The 25186-nt window shown below is 46.2% G+C and overlaps 1 protein-coding gene across 1 annotated transcript in view; it reads right to left on the reverse strand.

The window, feature by feature from the left end:
- The window catches only part of LOC140186083 (protein Niban 2-like), a 330169-nt gene extending 307469 nt beyond the window's left edge, over positions 1–22700 (reverse strand). The window contains exon 1 of the mRNA XM_072239948.1: positions 22567–22700. Within this exon, the coding sequence (XP_072096049.1) occupies positions 22567–22621 (55 nt within the window). The 5' untranslated portion in view covers positions 22622–22700. The remainder of the gene's footprint in view (positions 1–22566) is intronic.
- Between the last annotated feature and the right edge of the window lie 2486 nt (positions 22701–25186).

Raw genomic sequence — 25186 nt, forward strand, 5'->3', positions numbered from 1 at the left:
ATACCACATCTACATCTCTTTTGTCTACCCTCTTTGTAATTTCCTCAAAAAATTGCAGTAGGTTATTTCTAATAGTAACTTTGCTTACTTCTCTTCCCTCTCACCCTTCAACATCTGGCACATTGCTTGTGTCTTCCACAGTGAAGACAGATGCAAAATACTCATTTAGTTCATCTGCCATCTCTGTGTCCCCCCGTTATCTCTCCAGCCTTATATTCTAATGGTCCTGCATCCACTCTCATCTCTCATTTTTTTTTTACATATTTGAAATAGTTTTTACGATCCACTTTCATATTGTTTGCTCACTTGCTTTCATATTTCATCTTTTATCTCCTAATGATTCTTCAAGTTACCCTCTGTAGCATTTTAAAAAGCTTTCCAATCATCTGTCTTCCCATTAATTTTTGCGTTGTTGTATGCCCTCTATTTTGCTTTTACATTTGCTTTGACTTCCGTTGTCAGCCACAGATGTACTATTTTGCCATTTAAGTATTTCTTCATTTTTGGAACACATCTATCCTGCACCTTCCCCATTTTTCCCAGAAACTCACACCATTGCTGCTCTGTTGTCATTCTTGCCACCATCTTCTTCCAATTTACTTTGGCCAACTCCTCTCTCATACCACTGATTTCCTTTACTTAATTACGTTAGACTTTACTTTCTCCCTATGAAATTTCAAGTTGAACTTAATCATATTGTGATCACTGCCTCCTAATAGTTCTTTTACATTAAGCTACCTAATCAACTCTGGTTCATTACATAACACCCAATCCAGTATAGCAGATCCCCAGCAGGCTTAATGACAAACTGCTCTAAAAAGCCAACTCATAGGAATTCAACAGACACCCTCTCTTGAGATCCATTTTCAACCTGATTTTCCCCAATCGACCTGCATGTGAAATCTCTCATAACTATCATAATATTGCCCTTCTGGCATACCTTTTCTATTCCTGTTGTAATCTGTAGTCCACATCCCAGCTACTGATGGGAGGCCTGCATATAACTGCCATTAGGGTCCTTTTACCCTTGCAGTTTCTTAACACAACCCACAAGGACTCATCTTCCAAACTTATGACTGATTTCATGCCATTTTTTAACCAGCAAAGCCACACCACCCCCTCTGCCTACCTTTCTATCCTTCTGATACAATGTGTAACCTTGGACATTCAGCTCCCAACTACAACCATCCTTTAGCCATGATTCAGTGATGGCCACAACATCAAAACGACAATCTGTAACAGTGCAACAAGATTATCCATCTTATTTCTTATACTGCATGCTTTGAGATATAACATGTTGAGCACTGTATTTGCTACCCTTTTTGATTTTGCATCCCAAATGCACTGATACTTATCCTGCTAGCTGCAATTATGTCCTATCATCAGCCTGCCCTTCCTGACAGTCTGACTGCATGCAACCTTTACGTTTTTTTAAACCATCCATCCATCCTATCATGAGTCCCTCTACTCCGGTTTCCACCCCCTGCCAAATTAGTTTAAACCCTTCCCAAACCTACCCACAAGAATATTGGTCTCCCTCGGGTTCAGGTACAACCCGTCACTTTTGAACTTCCCCCAGAAGAGATTCCAGTGATCCCAGAACCTGAAGCCCTGCCCCTGCACCAACTTCTCAGCCACATATTAATTTGCCAAATCATCCTGTTTCTGCCCTCACTGGCATGGGGTACAGGCAGCAATCCAGAAATGATTACCCAGGAGGTCCTCCTCCTCAACTTTCTACCTAGCTCTCTAAGTTCTCTTTTCAGGACCTCTTTGCTTTTCCTTCCTATGTTATTGGTGCCAATATGTACCAAGACATCTGGCTACTCTCCCTCCGTCTCAAAAATGTTGTAGACACGATCCAAGACGTCCTAACACTGGTACCTGTGAGTCATCGTACAATTCGGGTGTCCTGTTCTCACCACAGAATCTCCTGTCTGTTCCCCTGACAACCGAGTCCCCATCACTACCGCTCCCCTCTTCCCCCTCTTTCCCTTTGACACCACAGACCCACGCTCAGTGCCAGTAACCCAGTCTCTATGGCATTCCCCTGGGAGGTAATCCCCCACAACAGTATCCAAAATGGTATACTTATAGAACATAGAATAGTACAGCACAGTACAGGCCTTTCGGCCCACAATACTGTGCCGACCCTTAAACCCTACCACCCATTTAACCCCCCACCTTAAGTTCCTCCATATATCTGTCTAGCAGTCTCTTAAATATCACTAGTATATCAGCCTCTACCACTGACTCAGGCAGTTCATTCCACGCACCAACCACTCTGAGTAAACAACCTTCCTCTAATATCCCCCATGAACTTTCCACCCCTTACCTTAAAGCCAAGACCCCTCGTACTGAGCAGTGGTGCCCTGGGGAAGAGGCGCTGGCTGTCCACAATCTATTCCTCTTAATATCTTGTTCACCTCTATCATGTATCCTCTCATCCTCCTTCTCGCTGAAGAGTAAAGCCCTAGCTCCCTTCATCTCTGATCATAATGCATACTCTTTAAACCTGGCAGCATCCTGGTAAATCTTCTCTGTACCCTTTCCAATGCTTCCACATCCTTCCTATAGTGAGGCAACCAGAAATGGACACAGTTGTCTTGGCTATCCCTCAAGCTCGAGGATGATGGTCTTCGCTCTTATGAGTCCAATCTTGGCTTTGAAAGTTCTTCAGCATTCAGGACAGGAAGTTCCAGATGGCAGATGGGGCTTTGGTTGTTGCTGCCTCTCTTTCCATTTTCTTCTCCATTTTTCTAATTCTGCACATCTTTTGGCTTCAAAAGTTGCTGTTCCTTCTCGGATGATGGCTTGCCAGAGTTTCCTGTCCTTGGCATTGGTTTCCCAATTGTTGATGTTACATTTCTTCATGTTGGCTTTTAAGACGTCTTTGAATCTCTTCTGTTGTCCGCCTCTTTTACATTTGCCTTCTTTAAACTGGGAGTAGAAGATTTGTTTCGGCAGACGTTCGTCTTTCATCCGAACAACATGACCGCTCCATCTCAATTAGTTCTTGATGACGTAGGCTTCAATGCTTGTTGTTTTTGCTTCATTTAGCACACTAACATTGGTTCTTCTATCTTCCCAGCTGATATTTAAGATGTTTCGAAGACAGCGTAGATGGAACTTTTCAAGTGCCTTCAGATGTCATCGGTATATTGTCCAGGTTTCTGATGCATACAGGAGCGTTGGGATTACCACTGCTTTGTACACTAACATTTTGGTGTCTGTTCGGATGTCACAATCATGAAAGACTCTTGTTCGGAGACGTCCAAAAGCTGTTCCGGCGCATTTAAGACGATATTGGATCTCATCATTAAGGTTGGCATTGGAGGAGAGGTGACTTCCATGATACGGAAAGTGGTCCACGTTTTCCACGGCTGTTTCGCCAAGTTGAAATGATGGTTCTATCCGCACAGTACTCCAAGTGTGGCCTAACCAGAGTTTTATAGAGCTGTATCATTACCCCGCGACTCTTAAACTCTATCCCTCGACATATGAAAGCTAACACCCCATAAGCTTTCTTAACTACCCTATCTACCTGTGAGGCAACTTTCAGGGATCTGTGGACATGTACCCCCAGATCCTTCTGCTCCTCCACACTACCAAGTATCCTGCCATTTACTTTGTACTCTGCCTTGGAGTTTGTCCTTCCAAAGTGTACCACCTCACACTTCGCCAGGTTGAACTCCATCTGCCACTTCTCAGCCCACTTCTGCATCCTATCAATGTCTCTCTGCAATATTCGACAATCCTCTACACTATCCACAAAACCACCAACCTTTGTGTCATCTGCAAACTTGCCAACCCATCCTTCTACCCCAACGTCAAGGTCATTAATAAAAATCACGAAAAGCAGAGGTCCCAGAACCAATCCTTGTAGGACTCCACTAGTCACAACCCTCGAATCCAAATGTACTCCCTTCATCACGACCCTCTGCTTTCTGCAGGCAGGCCAACTTTGAGTCCACCTGGACAAACTTCCCTGGATCCCATGCCTTCCGACTTTCTGAATAAGCTTACTGTGTGGAACTTTGTCAAATGCCTTTCTAAAATCCATGTAGCTCACATCCACTGCACCACCCTCATCTATATGCCTGGTCACCTCCTCAAAGAACTCTATCAGGCTTGTTAGACACGATCTGCCCTTCACAAAGCCTTGCTGACTGTCCCTGATCAGACCACGATTCTCTAAATACCCATAGATCCCATCTCTAAGACTCTTTTCCAACAGCTTTCCCACCACAGATGTAAGGCTCATTGGTCTATAATTACCCAGACTATCCCTACTACCTTTTTTGAACAAGGGGACAACATTCGCCTTTCTCTAATCCTCCGGTACCATTCCCGTGGACAAGGACATGAAGATCCTAGCCAGAGGCTCAGCAATCTCTTCCCTCACCTCGTGGAGCAGCCTGGGGAATATTCCCCAGGGACTTATCCAGCCTAATGTATTTTAATAACTTCAACACCTCCTCTCCCTCAATATCAACATGCTCCAGAACATCAACCTCACTCATATTGTCCTCACCTTCATCAAGTTCCCTCTCATTGGTGAATACCGAAGAGAAGTATTCATTGAGGACCTCGCTCACTTCCACAGCCTCCAGGCACATCTTCCCACCTTTATCTCTAATTGGTCCTACCTTCACTCCTGTCATCCTTTTTTTCTTCACATAATTGAGGAATGCCTTGGGGTTTTCCTTTATCCTACTCGCCAAGGCCTTCTCATGCCCCCTTCTTGCTCTTCTCAGCCCCTTAAGCTCCTTTCTTGCTTCCCTATATTCCTCAATAGACCCATCTGATCCTTGCTTCCTAAACCTCATGTATGCTGCCTTCTTCCACCTGACTAGATTTTCCACCTCACTTGTCACCCATGGTTCCTTCACCCTACCATTCTTTATCTTCCTCACCGGGACAAATTTATCCCTTACATCCCGCAAGAGATCTCTAAACGTCGACCACACGTCCATAGTACATCTCCCTGCAAAAACATCATCCCAATTCGCACCTGCAAGTTCTAGCCTTATAGCCTCATAATTTGCCCTTCCCCAATTAAAAATTTTCCTGTCCTCTCTGATTCTATCCATTTTCATGATGTTAAAGGCCAGGGAGCGGTGGTCACTGTCCCCCAGATGCTCACCCACTGAGAGATCTGCGACCTGACCCAGTTCCTTACCTAATACTAGACCTAGTATGGCATTCCACCTAGTCAGCCCGTCAACATACTGTGACAGGAATTCATCCTGGACACGCTTATCAAACTTTGCTCCTCTAAACCATTGGAACTAATCAGGTGCCGATCAATATTAGGGAAGTTAAAATACCCCATCATAACAACCTTGTTATTTTTGCACCTTTCCAAAATCTGCCTCCCAATCTGCTCCTCAGTATCTCTGCTGCTACCAGGGGGCCTATAGAATACTCCCAACAGAGTAACTGCTCCCTTCCTGTTCCTGATTTTTACCCATACTGACTCAAAAGAGGATCCTGCTACATTACACACCCTTTCTGTAGCTGTAATAGTATCCCTGACCGGTAATGCCACCCCTCCTCCCCTTTTTCCCCCTCTCTGTCCCTTTTAAAGCACTGAAATCCAGGAATATTGAGAATCTGTTCCTGCCCTGGTGTGAGCCAAGTCTCTGTAATGGCCACTATATCATAATTCCATGTATGTATCCAAGCTCTCAGTTCATCACCTCTGTTCCTGATGCTTCTTGCATTGAAGTACACGCACTTTAGCCCTTCTACCTTACTACCTTTACACCCTTTATTCCATGCACTATACTTGCAGTTGTCGCAGGACCTTTATCCTCCTCCACCTCACTATCTGCTCTAACGCTCTGGTTCCCCTTCCCCTACAAATCTAGTTTAAACCCCCTGGAGCAGTACTAGCAAACCTTCCCGCAAGGATGTTAGTCCCCTTCCGGTTCAGGTGCAACCCGTCCCATCGGAACATGTCCCACCTTCCCTGGAACAAGACCCAATTGTCCAGAAACATGAAGCCCTACCTCCTGCACCAACTCCTTAGCCACGTATTTAGCTGCATTATCTTCCTGTTTCTAGCGTCACTAGCACATGGCACAGGTAGCAATCCTGAGAATGCAACCTTGGAGGTCCTGTCCTTCGACCTTGCACCTAACTCCATAAACTCTCTTTGCAGGACCTCCTTCTTCTTCCTATACACGTCACTGGTCCCTACATGGACCACGACATCTGGTTGCTTCCTACCCTCCTTCCTGAGAATACCAAGAACTCAATCCGAGATATTGCAGACCTTGGCACCAGGAAGGCAACAGACCATCCGGGATTCTCGATCTCTCCCACAGAACCTCCTATCTGTCCCCTAACGATGGAATCCCCTATCACTACTGCTCTCCTCTTTTCCCTCCTTCCCTTCTGAGCTGAGGGTCCAGTCTCGCGACCACTGCAACTTGTCCCTGGTAGACATCCCCACCAACAGTATCCAAAACGGTATACTTATTGTTGATGGGAACGGCCACAGGGGTGCTCTGCTCTTTTTGTCTATTCCAATTCCCTCTCCCGATAGTCACCCAGCTACCTGCCTCCTGACTTTTAGGGGTGACTATCTCCCTGAAACTCCTGTTTATTTCTGCCTCTGCCTCACGACTGATCCGAAGTTCATCCAGCTCCCTAACTCGGTTTGTCAGGAGCTGCAGCTGGATGCATCTTTTACAAGTGTAGTCATCAGGGACAATTGTGTTCACCCTGACTTCCCACATCCTGCAAACGGAGCATTCGACTGCCCTAACTGCTGCCTCCATTACCTAATCCTAAATTAATTAGAGTTATTAAAGGAACTTACCCGGCCTTACCTCACTGGGAGCAAGCTCGTCCTCAGCTTCTGCTCGTCAAAGCCTTTTGAGCCAAAGCCTCCCTACCCTGTCTCCGTCGCCCACTCCATTAATCTGCTTGCTTTTTAAACTCCCCCTCTGTCTCACAGGCCGACCTTCACGCATTTGCGCAGTCATGCCCCGTTCAAACTGCCTAAGAAATTACCACTATTATTGGGGGGAATGGCTACAGGATGCTCTGTGCTGTCTATTCACCTTTCCATTTTTTCTGACAGTCACCTATCTACTCGCCTCCTGCAACTTTGGGCTGACTACTTCCCTGTAACTCTGATCGATTATCTCCACACTCTCCCGTACAAGCCCAAGGTCATCCAACTGCTGCTCCAGATCCCTAACTTGGTCTTCAAGGAGCTGCAGCTGGATGCACTTCACGCAGATGAAATTCCCTGGGAGACCCTGGGTCTCACAGGACTCCAACATCCAGCATGAAGAACACACAACAGCTATTTACTACACTAGGTATGGCAACAGAAAACAAAAAGGAAATCCTAACAGAAACTAACCTAGAGCAAACACCTCTTTTGAGCCAAAGCCCTGAAACTCCTACTCCCACCACTGGCTCACTCCCAACAATGGCTACTCTGCTCGTCCCTTCTGTACTTTTAAGCAAGTGTTACCAACCTGCGAGAAATCTTGTCACTGTGGCCTGCTGCTGCCACTCATTAGGTCGTCAGAATTCTAATGAATTATTAATATGAATTAACTGAAAACAGGTGATCCTCCAAATTTCTACATCAATTTGGATGAGCTGGTGTGGCAATACAGTATATTGCACCTGAGGAAAGTTAATGCAGTAATTACAAAGGGGATGAATACTTTCTCAACTTCAATTTTGGTTTTAAATTTTTAGTAAACTGTTGACAGGTGTTGGAATTTTTCTTTTGATTTGAGATGATGCACAATGTTTTATAGATTACCTCAAAAAATCCTACTTCAATACATTTTAAATTTAGAGAACGAGATAGTAAAATGTGAAAACAGTTGTGGGACCAAATACTTTTTCAAGGCACAGTAGTTTGATTTTGGCTTGGAATTAACTATGATTGTAGCAAAAACTAGCTTTGTTTTGTTTTCAGAAATATAAACAATATTTTTCATCTGGAAATCAGTCGTCCAGTGAAACAAAAACAAACTGACGGCTGCAATTTATCAAGTTGGAAGATTTTTTTTGGGTATACTTAGGAGGGCAAACACAGGAGTGCAACAAAGAATTAAGTCACAAATAACTGGAAGCTCAAGTTCATTCTGCACATAGGTGCTTGTATATGGTGATCCAATTTGCAATCTCAGATCCCCAAGTACTGTGAGACTGAATACAGTATACTGTATTGGTATACACTATACCAATCTCAGTCACACTTTGATAAAGCATCACCTGTGATAGTCTGAAGTTAGGAGATAGGAATTTATTGAATGTATTCAAATTGCAGGATTTCTTACTATTTGCTTGGATTTCCTAAATGCAGATGCCTTATGCTAAAGTTAACACAAAGTTGTACTCCACTGCTCTCCCATCCACAAATAAGCCATTGTAGCGGTGTGCTACACACAGCGCTAGAATAACCACACGGAGTCGGTGAGTTAGAGTTGCGATGAAAGAGATTTATTCAAATTTCGCGGCCCGCTTTAAAGCCTTCTCGTTCCCGCCCTCCCTGGGTGGGATTGATGTGGGGAATGCATATTCCAGACCCTTTCTGCGCGCAGTATTTTCCCCCTGCTGGTGAAGATGGCCTGGCGCCCTTTTTGGGGCCGGCCCTCTGCCTGCGCGCGCTGTTGTGAGCCGGTTCGTGTGTGCCAGAAAGTGGGTCGCCACATAACACCCCTCCAGAACCGGCGATACCTCCCCCAATGTCCACAGTCTGGATCGGCCTCTGTTTGGGAGGTCTGCCCCTGCGCCGCGGTGCCTAAGCCTGGACCGGTTGCGCCAAGTCTACATGGGCCGGTTTGAGTCAGTCCACCATGAATATGTCCTCTCTCCCCCCAGTGTCCAGCACGAACGTGGACCCATTGTTCCTGATCATCTTAAACGGTCCCTCGTAGGGCCGCTGTAGCGGTGCCCGGTGTCCGCCCCGTCGTACAAAAAGAAACTTACAGTTCTGCAGGTCTTTGGGTACACAGGTCGGGCTCTGTCCGTGCTGTGAAGTGGGTATGGGGGCCAGGTTACCGAGCCTCTCCCGTCGTCTGTCCAGGACTGCTGTGGGTTCTTCCTCTTGCCCCCTTGGGGCTGGTATGAACTCTCCTGGGACGACCAGGGGCACGCCGTACGTGGAAGCGCTCCACTAGTCCGTTCGACTGTGGGTGGTAGGCAGTTGTGTGGTGTAGCTGTGTTCCTAAAAGGCTGGCCATAGCCGACCACGGGCTGGAGGTGAACTGGGCGCCCCTGTCGGAGGTAATGTGGGCCGGTACCCCAAAGCGTGCTACCCAGGTTGCGATCAGTGCTCGGGCACAGGATTCGGAGGTGGTGTCGGTGAGCGGGACTGCCTCTGGCCATCTGGTGAAGCGGTCTACCATCGTTAGGAGGTACCGCACTCCTCGCGACACTGGCAGGGGCCCCACGATATCCACATGAATGTGGTCGAACCTCTGGCGGGTGGGTTCGAACTGCTGCGGGGGAGCCTTGGTATGCCGCTGCACCTTGGCCGTTTGGCACTGCATGCACGTTTTGGCCCATTCACTGACCTGCTTACGAAGTCCATGCCACATGAACTTGTTGGCGACCAGCCGGACCGTTGTCCTGATGGAGGGGTGTGCTAAGTTGTGAATGGACTCGAAAACCCACCGGCGCCAGGCTGCTGGGACGACAGGGCGGGGTTGGCCGGTAGCTACGTCACATAGTAGAGTCCTCTCACCTGGGCCTACGGGGAGGTCTTGAAGCTGTAAACCGGAGACTGCAGTCCTGTAACTGGGGATCTCAGTGTCTGCCTGCTGTGCCTCTGCCAGCGCTGCATAGTCCACCCCCTGGGACAGGGCCTGTATGGTAGGTCTGGAAAGTGCGTCCGCCACGACGTTGTTCTTTCCAGAGACATGCCGGATGTCCGTCGTGTACTTGGAGATGTAGGACAGATGTCGCTGCTGGCGGGACGACCAGGGGTCGGACACCTTAGTGAACGCAAAGGTAAGTGGTTTGTGGTCTGTGAACGCAGTGAAGAGCCTACCTTCTAAGAAGTACCTGAAATGCCGGATTGCCAGGTATAGTGCCAATAGCTCCTGGTCGAAAGCACTGTATTTGAGTTCAGGTGGTCGTAGGTGCTTGCTGAAGAACGCCAGGGGTTGCCAGCGGCCCTTGATGAGTTGTTCCAGCACTCCACCGACCACTGTGTTGGATGCGTCCACCGTGAGGGCAGTAGGAACGTCCGTTCTGGGGTGCACTAGCATTGCGGCGTTTGCTAAGGCTTCTTTGGTTTTAACGAAAGCAGTTGCGGCCTCTTCGTCCCAGGTAATGTCCTTGCCCTTACCCGACATCAGGGTGAACAGGGGGCGCATGGTTCGGGCTGCTGAGGGGAGGAAACGGTGGTAAAAATTCACCATACCCACGAATTCCTGCAGGCCTTTGATTGTGTTGGGTCGGGGGAAGTGGCGGACCGCATCTACCTTGGCGGGCAGCGGGGTTGTCCCATCTTTAGTAATCCTGTGGCCCAGGAAGTCGATGGTGTCAAGTCCAAACTGGCATTTGGCTGGATTGATTGTAAGGCCGAATTCGCTCAGGCGGGAGTAGAGCTGGCAGAGGTGGGACAGATGCTCCTGCCGACTACTGCTGGCTATGAGGATGTCGTCCAAATAGATGAATGCAAAGTCCAGGTCGCGTCCCACCGCGTCCATTAGCCGCTGGAAAGTCTGTGCGGCATTCTTTAGACCAAACGGCATTCGGAGGAATTCGAAAAGTCCGAACGGGGTGATAAGTGCTGTTTTGGGGATGTCGTCCGGATGTACAGGGAGTTGATGGTATCCCCGGATGAAGTCTACCTTGGAAAAGATCCTTGCGCCGTGTAGGTTTGCTGCGAAGTCTTGAATGTGCAGCACAGGGTAGCGGTCTGGCGTTGTAGCCTCGTTCAGTCTGCAGTAGTCACCGCATGGTCTCCAGCCCCCCATTGCCTTGGGCACCATGTGAAGGGGGGAGGCCCATGGGCTGTCGGACCGTCGTATGATCCCTAATTCCTCCATCTTCTTGAACTCCTCCTTCGCCAGTCGGAGCTTGTCCGGGGGAAGCCTTCGAGCACGGGCGTGGAGGGGTGGTCTCTTGTTCGGGATGTGGTGCTGTACTCCGTGTCTGGGCATGGCTGCCGTGAACTGCGGTGTCAGTACTGATGGGAAATCCGCCAGGACCCTGGTGAATTCATCGTCGGACAGCGTGATGGAGTCCAGGTGTGGGACTGGCAACTTTGCTTCACCCAGGGAGAACGTTTGAAAAGTCTTGGCGTGGACTAATCGCTTCCCTTGCAGGTCGACCAGCAGGCTGTGGGCTCGTAGAAAATCTGCTCCCAGCAGTGGTTGGGCCACGGCGGCCAGTGTGAAGTCCCACGTGAACCGGCTGGAGCTGAACTGTAGCCGCACCGTGCGGGTGCCGTAGGTTCGTATTGTGCTGCCATTAGCGGCCCTCAGGGTGGGTCCTGGTTCTCTGTTGCGGGTGTTGTAACTCGTTGGAGGTAAGACGCTGATCTCCGCTCCGGTGTCGACCAAAAAGCGGCGTCCCGACTGCTTGTCCCAGACGTACAGGAGGCTGTCCTGATGGCCAGCCGCTGTAGCCATCAGCGGCGGCTGGCCCTGGTGTTTCCCGGGAATTTGCAGGGTGGTCTGCAGCGGCGGGCCTCTGTGCCCCACCGCTGGTGGTAGAAACACCATTGTTCGTTGGGCTCGCGGCTTGGTGATCTGTGCGACGGATGCCCCTCTCTCTTTCCTGGCATTCCACAACACATCTGCTTGGGCCACCACCTCCCGGGGGTTGCTGAAATCTGCGTTGGACAGCAGCAGGCATATGTCCTTGGGCAGTTGCTCTAGGAACGCCTGCTCAAACATGAGGCAGGATTTGTGTCCTTCAGCCAGGGCCAGCATCTCGTTCATTAATGCTGACGGCGGCCTGTCTCCCAAACCATCCAGGTGCATTAAGCGGCGTGCTCGTTCGCGCCGTGAGAGTCCAAAAGTCCTCATGAGCAGGGCTTTGAATGCTGTGTATTTGCCGTCCTCCGGGGGCAACTGTATAAACTCAACTTGTGCAGTAGTCTCCTGGTCGAGTGAGCTCAGCACGTAGTAGTGGACTCCGAGGTTATCTGCCAAATGTGGAATTGTGCTTCTGCTTGTTCAAACCATAATTGGGGTCGCAGCATCCAGAAGCTTGGCAGTTTTAATGAAACTGCGTGAACAGATGCAGCGTCGGTCATCTCTGGTCCAAATATCGTTTGGGCCGTCAGGGTCACCAATTGTAGCGGTGTGCTACACACAGCGCTAGAATAACCACACGGAGTCGGTGAGTTAGAGTTGCGATGAAGAGATTTATTCAAACTTCGCGGCCCACTTTAAAGCCTTCCCGTTCCCGCCCTCCCTGGGCGGGATTGCTGTGGGGAATGCATATTCCAAACCCTTTCTGCACGCGGGATTTTCCCCCTGCTGAAGATGGCCTGGCGCCCTTTTTGGGGCCGGCCCTCTGCCTGCGCGCGCTGTTGTGAGCCGGTTCGTGTGTGCCAGAAAGTGGGTCGCCACACCATTACTGTATTTTGGGAAGAGTGACATTATACACACACTTTGAAAAATTCATTTTATTTTAATGGAATATTTAGAATTCATTTAAAATCTTACATCCATCCCACAACATGAGGGAGCAAAAATCTTTGCGTTATGACTCTGTTGCAATTCATAGACAAGCGAATTTAAAAGTCTAATGGCTCGTAGAAAGAAGCTGTCCTGAGTCTGATCTGCCATTTCATGACTGATACAATTTTCCTCTCAGCTCCAATATCCTGCCTTCTCCGCATATCCCGCCTTCTCCGCATATCCCTTCATGACCTGACCAATCAAGAATCTGATCAAACTCTGCCTTAAATATGCATAACAACTTGGCCTTCACAGCTACCTGTAGCAAAGAATTCCACAGATTCACCACTTTCTGGCTAAAGAAATTCCTCCTAATCTCAGGTCTAAAATGACACCCCTCCTATTCTAAGGCTGTGTCCTCTGGTATTGAACACTCCCACCATAGGAAGCCCTCTCTACATCCACTCTATCGAGGCCTTTCACCATTCAATAGGTTTCAATGAGGTCATTCCTCATTCTTCTGAATTCTAACACAGCCATCAAACACTCTTCATATGACAAGCCATTCAATCCTGGAATCATTTTTGTGAACCTCCCTTGAACCCTCTTCAGGTTCAGCACCTCCTTTCTACGACAAGGGGCCCTAAACTGTTCACAATACCCCAAGTGAGGTCTCCTCAGTGCCTTATAAAGTCTCAACTTTAAATCATTGCTTTTACATTCTAGTCCTCTTGAAATGAATGCAAACATCACATTTGCCTTCCTCACCACACATTCAACCTGCAAATTAACCTTTAGGGAATCCTGCACAAGAACCTCCAAGTCCTTTTTGTGTCTTAGTTCTTTGTATTTTCTCTCCATTTAGAAAATAGTCATTTATTCTACCAAGGTGCATAACCATACACTTCCTGACACTGCATTCCATCTGCTACTTCTTTGCCCGTTCTCCTAATCGAAGTCCTTCTGTAGTCTACTTCCTCAAAACTACCTAGCCATCCACCTATCTTCATATCATCTGCAAACTTTGCAACAAGACCACCTTTCTAAGATAAAGGACTCAAAGCTGCTTACAACACACCAAGTTCAGCCTCACAAGGGCTTTATAAGTCTCAAAATTGCATGGGCAGAATCACTTACGTTGCAGGGCATTTTCTGAGACCACCACCCTGAATTCCTTTTATATTCTAGTTCCCTTGAAATGAATGCTAAAATCACATTTGCCTTCCCCACCACAGACTCAACCCGCAAATTAACCTTCTGGAAGTCCTGTACAAGGACTTGCAAGTCCCTTTGCACCTCAGGATAAAGGGTCTCAGCCTGAGACGTCAACTCTATTTCTGTTCATTGATCTGCCTGACCAGTTGAGTTCCTACAGCATTTTGTGTGTTGCTATGGAGTTCCAGCACTTACATTGCAGAGCAATTTCTAGGAACTCCACACTGAATGCCTCTCCCAATTGTGTAAAACAGGGGCACCTGTACATCATCTGGCCAATTATCTCCCAAACCATGTGGTTGGGATGTGGGAAGAAAGCAGACTACGACACAAGAACATACAATCTCCACACAGACAGAACCCTAGGTCAAATGTGAATCTGGGTTGCTAGAACTGAGGTAACGGCTTTTCTAGCTCCACTACTGTTCCAAAAATGAACAATATCCATTTGAGATATGTACCAATTAAATGCTTAACAGAATATAATCCAGACAAATGTACGCACTTTGAGAGATCAAACTCCCCTAGGATATACCAACATATGCACCTTAGGATTGCTGATGTAGAGAGACCTTGCTTGCTAAAAGTAGCAACAGCTCAATGGAGACTTGAAGACGGTATTTGGTACGCTTGCTCTGTAAGAGCAAACACTGTAGTTTAGATGTTATATTGCAGCTGTACAAAACATTGGTTAGACAACATTTGGAGTAATATGCACAGGTCTAGTCACCATATTAAGAAAGACATAGAGCAAGAGAAAGCATGCAGAAGAGATTCACCAGAATTCTGCTTGGAATGGAGGGCTGCAGTTATAAAGAGAAACTGATAAAACTGGGTTTATTCTCACCGGAATGTGGCAGGCTGAGGACTGACTGTAATTTTTTATTAACAAAACAAACTTTATTCATAACTTTAAAAAATTATAATAAACCATTCCATGCCTTTCGTTTATATATATATGGCCAATATTTTCCATACTGTACTAGAACAGCTTCCACTCATGTGGCACCCTGCAATTTTATATTAAGTACTACAATAGTTTAAGGCCTTCCTTCTCCCACCTGGCCCCTTCCCCGTGGTCCTCCCCACCAAGTCCTTGTGGCAGCAGCACCAAGCATCAGTGTATTCCACAGCATACACTCCTGCAGCCTGGAACGTGCCAGTCGGCAGCATTCTTCCACAGATATTTCGATGTACTGGTAGACCAACAAGATTCATGCAGACCAAAGAGCGCCTTTCACCAAGTTGATAATCTGCCAGCAGCACTTGATGTTTTCTTCCGTTTACCCTGGGAACAGCCCGTAGATCAGAGAGTCCTCTGTCATGCAGCTGTTCAAGATGAAACACAACACAGGCCCATTTATCTTTCTCCAGACCCTCTTCACAAACCCACTATTTGCAAAGAGGTGAGCTACTGTCTCTTCCTCACTACAGTCATCCCACCAGCTGTAGGTTGTGATGATGCTCCAGGCATGCAGGATCTAACTGGAAGGGCCCCTCTCACTGCCAGCCAGGTGAGGTTTTGGTGCCTGTTGGTGAGGTCAGGGAATGAGGCATATTCTGCCAGATGGTCTGGACAGCGTGCTTGGGAAACCACCCCACTGTATCACTGAGTCAGTCTGTTAACAGAGTCTGTAGGACGTTCCGTGCTGACCACTGCCTGATGGACTTGTGGTCAAAAATGTTGGTCTGAAAGAACCTTTCCATGAAGGACAGGCAGTACAGCAACATCCAGCCGACCAGGATGTCGTGCAGCAACAGGGCCAGACCCATCCTTCACAACACTGGGGACAGACAGAAGCTTAGTACGTAGTGGTACTTGCTGCCCATGGTTATGTATTTAAATATTTCACTAGTATTGTAAATGTATTGTTTGATTACGAATTCTTGTTTGCTTAAATAATTCACCACCATTTCGGTGGTGATGGCTGTTATTTGTCAAGTAGGGGACTGTGCACAATTCTGATTTGATGGAGACAGACATAAGAGTACAGAGGAACATCTGGAGAAACTACTGAAATGCCTGCTTCGCTGCCGCTGTTACTGTGTGGTCCGGAATCTCCGGAGAAGGTCCCAAATCCTCGGCTTTGCTTGTTTCGGCGGCTGGGCGAGGTGAAGGCACTCGGGAGGCTGTATCGGAGGGGTTGGTCGGAGGCTCGAAGCTTTCGGACGGACGGACTCAGTGTTGGCTGTGGTCAGGTCCTTCCAATGTATTGGCAATTGTCGGTGCCTGGAGGTTTATGGCAGGGAGTTTCTCCCTTTGCCACCTGCTATTGGGGACTCAAGAGTTGATCAACTCGGGACTTTGAGACTTTCTTTACCGTGCCCATGGTCTGTTCTTTATTAAATTATGGTATTGTTTTGCACTGCTGTAACTATATGTTATAATTATGTGGTTCTGTCAGTGTTAGTCTTTGGTTTGTCCTGTTTTTCTGTGATATCACTCTGGAGGAACATTGTATCATTTCCTAATGCATGCACGCATTTCTAAATGACAATAAACGAGGACTGAGTGTTCTCATAATCTAATATGTAAAAATCAGTGAACTGCAAATGTCATGACACAACCACAAAATACTTGCGCTTAAACACGAAGTTAGACTTGCATCTCTTGGGCTCCTGCCTTTTTCTTCAAATTAATTGTGTTTTGGAGTTCCAAAACATAACACCTATGTATCTAGGTTCCACGCACAGCCTGATGCGATCACACACGAATGTGGTCATCAGATCGAGGGCGACATTGGGTATGTTTCTGGCCCCGTTGATCCCCAGCTAAACCTGAAGACAGCTCGGGTGATTTCCAAGCTGGGTGAGCAGGGAATGGATCACACCTGCGCCAAATACCCCTGCCTGAGAGCACCTCACACCTGATGACTAGGTTCTTCCAAGGTATCGATAGGGAGTTCCCTCCCCACAGTCTGCATTTCTCGTTTGCCCTCCCAGTCTACTCCAGGCAATTTACGTTATAAGCCCTGGCCCCTCCCAACCAAATCCCCAACACCTTTACGTAATTGGACCTCATGGTGAAGGGAACATTGGATTGGTCGGGCCAGTTGCTGAAAAGTATTGGCTCACTCTTCATGCAGTTAACTGGTCCAATGCCAACTCAAACTGGTCGCAAGTGCTGATCAATTTGTGAACTGACCGCGGATCTGAGGAAGCTTTCATGTAGGTTCCTCTATAGCCCGTCAACATCACCCTCTTTCGCTCTCGTCCTTCATGATTACTTTGACAAAGAGTCTATACAGCATAGAAACAAGACAGGGGAGAGTGAAAACCTTCCTGATTTTAGACGATGGGAAGCTGTTTCTCACCTATTGATTTGGATTGCAATACAGGTGTCTGTGTAGAGCATTTGGATCCAATTTCTGATTCCCTTGCCAAAGCCCATTTTGAAGAATACGTCCAGTGTGTATGTATATGTTATCTTGTCAAAGGCTTTCCCCTGATCCAAGCTGACCAGACAAGCATCCCCTGTCCTGCACGCAGGCAACAGTGTCCCTCAGCAACACAAGACTTTCAAAGACCTTCCTGCCAGCGTGTTTGGTCCGGGTGGATCACTTGTCCCAGAATAAATGACCCTGTTGGCAATGGTCTTAGACAGGATCTCAGTCAACATTCAAGAACAAAATGAGTCTCCAATTCTTCATGTCATCACTTTCCTCCTCCTGCTTGTAGGTAAGGGTTTTTCCTTATGGTGTACAGCTAGAACCAGAGCACTGTACACTTTTAGCAGCACTGGACCAATCCACCCTACAGAGTCCAGAACCTAGCCCGTAAGCTGTTGCTTCCGGGAGTTTTATTCGAATCAAAGGAATAGATGGAGCCAGTCAGGTCCTCCTAGGTCAGTGACTGTTTCAAACTCTCCTGCTTGCTGTTGTTCAACACCTGCATGATAGACAGGAAGTTCAGGTAGGTTCTGGTGTCTGTGGCCTTTCTATCAAAAAAACTGGCATAGAAGGACCTACAGATCCTCAATATGTCCATTTATGAGAATGCTACTGAGCCATTCTCTCTCTCAAGGCTGCAGATCACAGAGCCCCTCTGTGAACTTTTTGTAAGAAGAAATATGAAAAACTCTCATGCTGTTCCATGGTGTGTACCCTGGATCAGATGATGATCTCGGAGGATTTGGCAGTGAAGTACTAGGTTTGCCGGCTTTTTATCTTTCATAACTCCTCCCTCACATGCACCCCTACAATTGCAATAGGAGCAGTTGCTATATAACTCTGTCTGGAGTTTACACAGTTCCCTCTGACCCTGTCTTAGCTTTCTGAACCCCTTTGTGCATGGAGAACCTCTTGATGCTTTCCTTGGTCACTTCCCACCAGGAAACAAGGCAATTAAAGAAGGGTTTCAATGTTCTCCAACTTGTGTACTCCCTTTCTAGTTCCTTAACTCAAGTGGTCAGAGAAGAACACCAGTGTGACATCAGTGGATCTGACCATTAAAGGCTCAGATAGGAAGAGGAAGTCGATCTGGGAGTGGGTGAGCTGTCCGATCGTGATCAGGTGGATTTTGGCTGTACTCTGCTTGCAGGAGGGCTGAAAGTGTTGGGCAGCTTGTTTTTTTTAAAACTGACCTTATAAAAGTGAGAAAACATTTAAAGGCATAGCTAGAACCTTTCTCCCAGGGCAGGATAGTCTAGAACTAGAGGACACATTTATGATGAGGGGAAAAATTTAAAGAAGGTCTGAGAGAGATGTTTTACCCACATAGGTGGTGGTTAAATTGCCATCTAAGGGTGGTAAAGGCAGAAGCAATTACAACATTTAAAAGGCTTTTGAACAGATAGTTGGAAAGGCATAGTGATATGCAGGCCTAATGCAGTCAAATGAGATTAGGGATAGGGACTCAGGTTGTATGGTGGGCCAAACAGGGCCATTTCTGTGTTTATACAGTTCTGATACTAGGATTCTTACAGGAATTCACAAGATGCAGACACTGTAAAATTCAATTTACCAACGACTACACTCTCTGGCTCATTAATTTCTTTTTTTTCTTTTGAAATGTAAACCTTGATGGACTTTAATGTAAAACTCAGCTCTAATACCCACCTTGTCTTAAAGTTGGGAATTTGGTTCCCTTCCTAAATAAGTCTCCTTTCACTGCTGAATGTTTCACATTGGTGCTGATAATAATTTTCATGCTGTTCCTATCTTCTTCATGTGATTATTTGATTCACTATTGTATGCATATGTCTATCTCTGGGGCGGGGGGGGGGGGGGGGCAGTGTCATGGTGGGCAGAATGAAGATAAAGTTCCCATAACAGGCAACAGGCAAAATGCTTGCTCACCATAATAAGATAGAAAAATAGATAATGACCAACAGCAGAAGTTGTTTCCATCTTAATTTTAAACCAACTAAATTTGGGTAACCACTATCCAGAAAATTCACAATTGTGGTAAAATTCAGTATTCATTTTTAGTTATTCCTGAAACTTCACACAGTATCTAATCCAACTTAAGTTTTGTCAGATCTTTCCAGGCTAGCAAACTCAACACATAACAGAATTAATAAAAAAAACAAAATGTTTATGCAGATAACACAATCTGGAATCAGACATTTTGAATTAAAATCTAATTTCCAGTAAGCAATTTCAACTTGGTCACAGAAAAAGTAGCTGGCAGGTTTCATGACTGAGAAATACCAGAAACCATAAAGTATCTTGAGTCTCAGCCATCTGAATCAAATAACAAGGGCATCACTATGTTGTCTTTGCCTACTTGTAATCCAGGAAATAGCTTCAAATTGCATGATATCAAGAATTCATAGCCATCACAATGGAAATGAAAACTTCCTGTCTCCTTCAATACTCCCAACTAAACTGCAGCTTGAGAGCAGGTAACAGAAGGTATAAAGTTCACTGGAATATTACATTCAGCATTGCTAATTGCCAGTAAGCCATAATGCATTCGAATAAATTAGAATTTCAGTTTTTGACGTTTAGCTAATTTTATTGCATTACATAAAGGGACAAACTTGCAGCTAAAGAATATTCTAAAAATTTCAGTCAAGAGTGAATTAATTCTAGTGTAACTAAAGGATTCCAATCTGCTGACTATGTTCTGAATTAATAGATACATCTGCGCGCTCTGTTGGAGTTTTTCTTGTAGGGTCAGAGTAGAGCAAGGATGAAGGGAGGGGTTGTGAATGGAGAGACAGAGGGACATAGGCTCAAAAAAACCAGTTGGGGAATGGAGGGATGTGGGTGGGGAGAGGGCATGGGGTGGGAGAGAAGGTGAGGAGCAGTGGAGGTGTGGATGGAGAGAGAGGCATGGGTGGGAAAGCAGTGGGGGTGTGGGTAGAGAGAGAGGCAGGCATGGGGTGGGAAAGCAGATGGGAAACAGTCCTTTCCATAGCTGGTCAATCAGAACTGCATACAATGCTTTAAGTGTGGTATCACCAATGACCTGTACCATGTAACATGGGCCAGCTGCTCTAGTTCCGGTTGAACAATGAAGGCAAGTATGCCAAATGCCTTAACCACTCGGTCAGCATCACCACATTCAGGGAACTATATCTCTTTACACTTGGGCTCTCTGTTCTACAAAAAAACTCTAGGGCCCTGTCATTAACTGCATAAATTCTGCCCAAGTTTAACTTAGCTACTTCTTGCTCCTGTCCGAGTTAAATTCCATCAGCTCAATTCCTCCATTAATCTGGAACCCACTGTACCTTATATCATACTCTTCACTGTCCACTTACCACCAATGTTGCTGCCATCCAAAGTCTTAAGTTTGCAGACAAATGCAAGACTGTTGTAGCACCATTCAACCACATGACCTATCTCAGTCTCATAAGCCTCCTCAGCACCAGTGATTTTGCCAATATCAGTGGTGAAACAGCCAAAGTTTTAGATAGTGTTGAAGCTAAGCCTAGCCACACATTTGCAGGTAGAGAAAGAGAGCAGAGGGCTAAACATACAGCTTTGAGGTGCATGCGTGTAGATGGTCATTGAGAAGGAGATGGTTTTCAATCCATTATGATTGTGGTCTCCCAGTAAACAAGTTGGGGATACAAATGCAAAGAGATAGACAGTAATCCAGGTCTTAAGAGGTTGACAATAAGTTTTGAGGGGATGATGTTTTAAACAACAATCTGTAGTCAATCAACCCAGCCTGACAAACCTGTTCCAGTTGTTCAGGTAGTCCAAAGCAGAGTGGAGAGCCAGTGAGATGGTATTTGCTGCAGATATCTGCTATTGCAACAACTGGCAAATTGAAGTGGGTCCAGGTCCTTGTTGAAGGGAGTTGATTCAAACCATAACCAACCTTTCAAATCCCTTAATTACAAAACTATCAGATGCCAATTATTGAGGCTGATCACCATGCTCTTTTTGAGCACCAGATTGATGTCATCTCAGACCACAGAACCAAGAAGTTGAAGATGTCCCTTGAAAGATGTTCTGATATCAGATCAGTCATCAGGTACTATGGAGCCTCAAGACACCAGGTGTGTCATTATTCTCCCTTTCAAAGTATGCATAAAAGGCATTATCGAAATTGCTATTTGTTCTTGCCTGGCATACAAGCCCTGGCACAGCTTTACAGCACCTGTTTTTCCAGCTTTGTCTGGAATTGCCACTTCATTCTTGCAATAGCATTCTGGATGCTGAACCTGGACTTCAGATTTCAAGAGTAGAGATCTACACAAATACCTGTTATTCCCAAGTCTTGTATTATTCCATGGAATGTATATTTGAGAGTTTTGAATAAACTCCGTCATGGCACATTTTGTAACCTATAAGGTGGGGGAGCACCTGATGCACACAATGGGATACCGCTTTTTCCTTATTCATACTTTAAAACGGAAACTATTGGGAAACATTGACTGCAGTCTCATTGGTCATAACTGTTCTAATTTCAGACCCTAACTTGTGGCCAGTTAGTCATTCCCAGATGCATACTAGTGACTCAGGCTAGTTGGCAGAGGGAGCAGAGGCTGATTGAGATCAGCAACTTCAACATTTCAACCAATTTGTAGAGAATTACAGCAAGAAAAATTGGAAATATTGAACGCAGTATCACAGCTTCAGTACCTCACTTTACCTCAAAGATATGCTTGTCTTCAAGACTTGATTCATTTCTTTCATTTTAAACTGATCTTAAACATTCCATCAACACACCTAATTCTACATTATTTCTTACATTGCTCCAAGCATTCCTGCAAATCATTGTGTACAACCTTTTAAATATAAAAGCCAACTAGTACTCCTCGTGCTACTAGGGAATACCTTAGAACCGCTGTCACGTCTATCATACTGATACCACACACATAACCTGCACAAGGAAACAACAGCCCCCACCCCTTGCTACAAATACCACTCCAACCTCAACCAACTTGACATCAGTTAATTCCCGAGTAAGTAGTCGAAGATGCATCATGGCAGGTAGGAAAATATGGGGAGGGAGTTGTAGGAAGGAGAGGAAGAGTTGAGACGGTGTGGGTTGGTAGGGGGTGAGCGGGATAGTTGGTATGGGTAGTGGTGGGAGGAGAGTTGGGACGATTATGGGGTAAAGAAAGGAATGTGAGTGGAGAGAGGTAAAGTTGGTTCGGGTGGTGGGAGAGTTGAGACGGGTGTGGGTAGATAATGGACGATTGGTAGGTAGGGTGACGGAGAGTGGGGACGGGTGTGGAGGGAGCGGAAGAGTTGAGACGGGTGTGAGGGATTGGGACAAGAGGAAGAGTTTTCGGAGTAGAGAACGGGTTGAGGCCGTTTGATACCTGAGATGAAAAGTCGCCGGTTTTCATCCAGGTGAGTAGATATCACATCGCCCATGGCCGAAGCTGGGAGAGCCGCTGAAACGCTGCACAGTCCGATCAACTCGCCGTTCTGTTTCAGACTCTCTTTCCCCGCCCTCGCATTCTCGCCCCACCCGTACGCGCACATCCTCCACGCATTCCCGCCCCGCCCCGCGCCCGCGCGCACATCCTCCTCGCATTCCCACCCCGCGCGCGCACACATTTTCCTTGCAGTCCCGCCCCGCCCGAGCGCGCGCCGTCCTTCTCGCATCGAGCTTCGGGCGGAGATGGAGTTCGGCCCTATGCTACGCATGCGCCCTCCGCCGCACATTCCCGGTTACGGCCAGCCTGGAGGGAGGACGACAACCATCGGTTCCGAGGTTAATGAGGGAGCGCCACGCAGCGGGAGGAGAGGGACCTTTCGGCCTGTCATGACAGTCCCTTAGCGCTATTATACCTATCCCTTCATTCATTTAACTTTCTGAACAAAGTTTTTTTAAACTGGCTTGAATATATTCAGGGACCGTATTCCGAAGAACCATTATCCACTGAATGAAGACACTTAGACAAGTAACTCTTTAGATAGAGTAAAATCTGATTTCACTCTTCTAATCTCTAACGCTGACTCAAGTTTACTCAATATCTCTTTTGTTTTTGTTTTAACATAAGCTGAAGATGCTGAAGTCCTGTTCCTGTTTTGGTGAGCTGTTGAGTGAACAATGCAATCTTTAAAGAAATGCACCCAATGGTTGAATTGCTGTTGGCATTCCTGTGAGAAATAAATTAAGGGAGTTGGGGATGCAGGAATTCACATTAAAAGGGTTGCTGGGCATGGGTGAGAGAGCACAAGTCCGGGTATTTTTAGCATTTTTAAGGGGTACAGGGGTTTTTTATAGAATATGACGAATAAACAGGAATAGGATACTAGGATGGTCAAAGATGGGAGGGTGAAGTGCAGGTGTGTGTGTGTGATTGGGTGAAGGGATTTAGAATGTATGTCTAGTGCACATTCTGGAGCAGAGGGTGGCGGTAATGCACCATTAAGCTGGATGCCAACCGCCGTAAAACAAGATACAGACAGACAGAACATGATAGACCTGGAAATTAAATATTTTGCAGTTCAACATGTTGTGATAGTAGGATGTCAACAGCATAAAATAGAGTCAAACATAAAAATTCTCATTGACAAGAAATCCTTGGGAAATGAAATTATTTTGTACATGTTACAGTAGAAACATGTCCTTTTTGCACTGTTTGGATGCTATTTAATATTCCAATGCTTAATTCGGTTTTTTTGGATGTTACACAACATTAACCAATGAAGCAATTGAGTTTAAAGGGAGGCAGAGACTGGGGTTGGGGGAATGACTTATGGTATGTGGAAGCTTGTAACCAAGGAGTGGGAAGGGAGCTTAGGAATGGACAACCTGGTGAGTGAGAAGAGAACATGGGAAGCATGGCAGCTCCAACGATAGGAAAAGGCGCATGATAACCTGGGTAATGGGAAGACCATAAGACATGGAAACAGAATTAAGCCATTCAGCCCATTGAGTCTGTTCCACTACATTCAGTCATAGCTAATTTATTTTCCCTCTGAACCTCATTCTCCTGTCTACTTCAAGTAACCTTTGACACCCTTACTAATAAAGAACCTATGAACTTACGCTTTAAATATACTTAATGGCTTGGCCTTTACAGCTATCTGGCAATGAATTCCACCCTCTGGCTAAAGAAATTCCTCTTCATCTCTGTTCTAAAGGGATGTCCTCCTACTCTGAGACTCTCCCAAGGAAACATCCTCTCCATATCCACTCTATCTTGGCCTTTCAATATTCAATACGTTTTAATGAGAGACCATTTCATTCTTCTAAAGTCCACCGAGTACAGGCCCAGAGCCATCAAATACTCCTCATATGTTAACCCTTTCATTCATGGGATCATTCTCTTGAACCTCCTCTGGACCTTCTTCAATGCCAGCACATCCTTTTCAGATATGGGGACCAAAGCAGTGCATGGACTGGGACCCAGGTGAGCGAGAAGTGCAGGAGTTAGGTTTCAGTGAGGACAAAAAGAACACAGAATATGGCCGCAGTGAAGATGTCTATCTGTCAGCTGAGGATGAGCCACCAGATTTACAAGTAGATGATGGATGTAAGGAAGGACAAGCCAATGGTTGCATACAAATGCAGAGAGAGCAAAGAGTTAAATTGTACCACAGAGGTAAAATTCAAAAGGGCGAAGAATACAAGACTGAAGGTGCTGTATTTAAATGCGTGTAGCATTCAGAATAAGATGGATAAACTCATGGCACAATAAGAGATTGGTCATTTTGACATGGGCGTCACTGAGACATGGCTAAAAGAAGGCCATATTTGGGAGCTTCACATCAAAGGATATACTTTGTATCAAAAGGACAGGCAGGAAGCCATAGGCGGTGGTGTGGCTCTGTTGGTAAGAGATGGAATTACATCTTTAGAAAGAGACGACATAGGGTCAGAGAATTTTGAATCTTTGCAGGTGAGTTAAATTGCAAGGGTACAAAAACTATTTGGGAATCATATATAGGCCTCCAAATAGTAGACAAGGTGTAGGGTCGAGATTG

This window comes from Mobula birostris, chromosome 22 (assembly GCF_030028105.1).
Source record: "Mobula birostris isolate sMobBir1 chromosome 22, sMobBir1.hap1, whole genome shotgun sequence".
Taxonomy (NCBI): Eukaryota; Metazoa; Chordata; class Chondrichthyes; order Myliobatiformes; family Myliobatidae; genus Mobula; species Mobula birostris.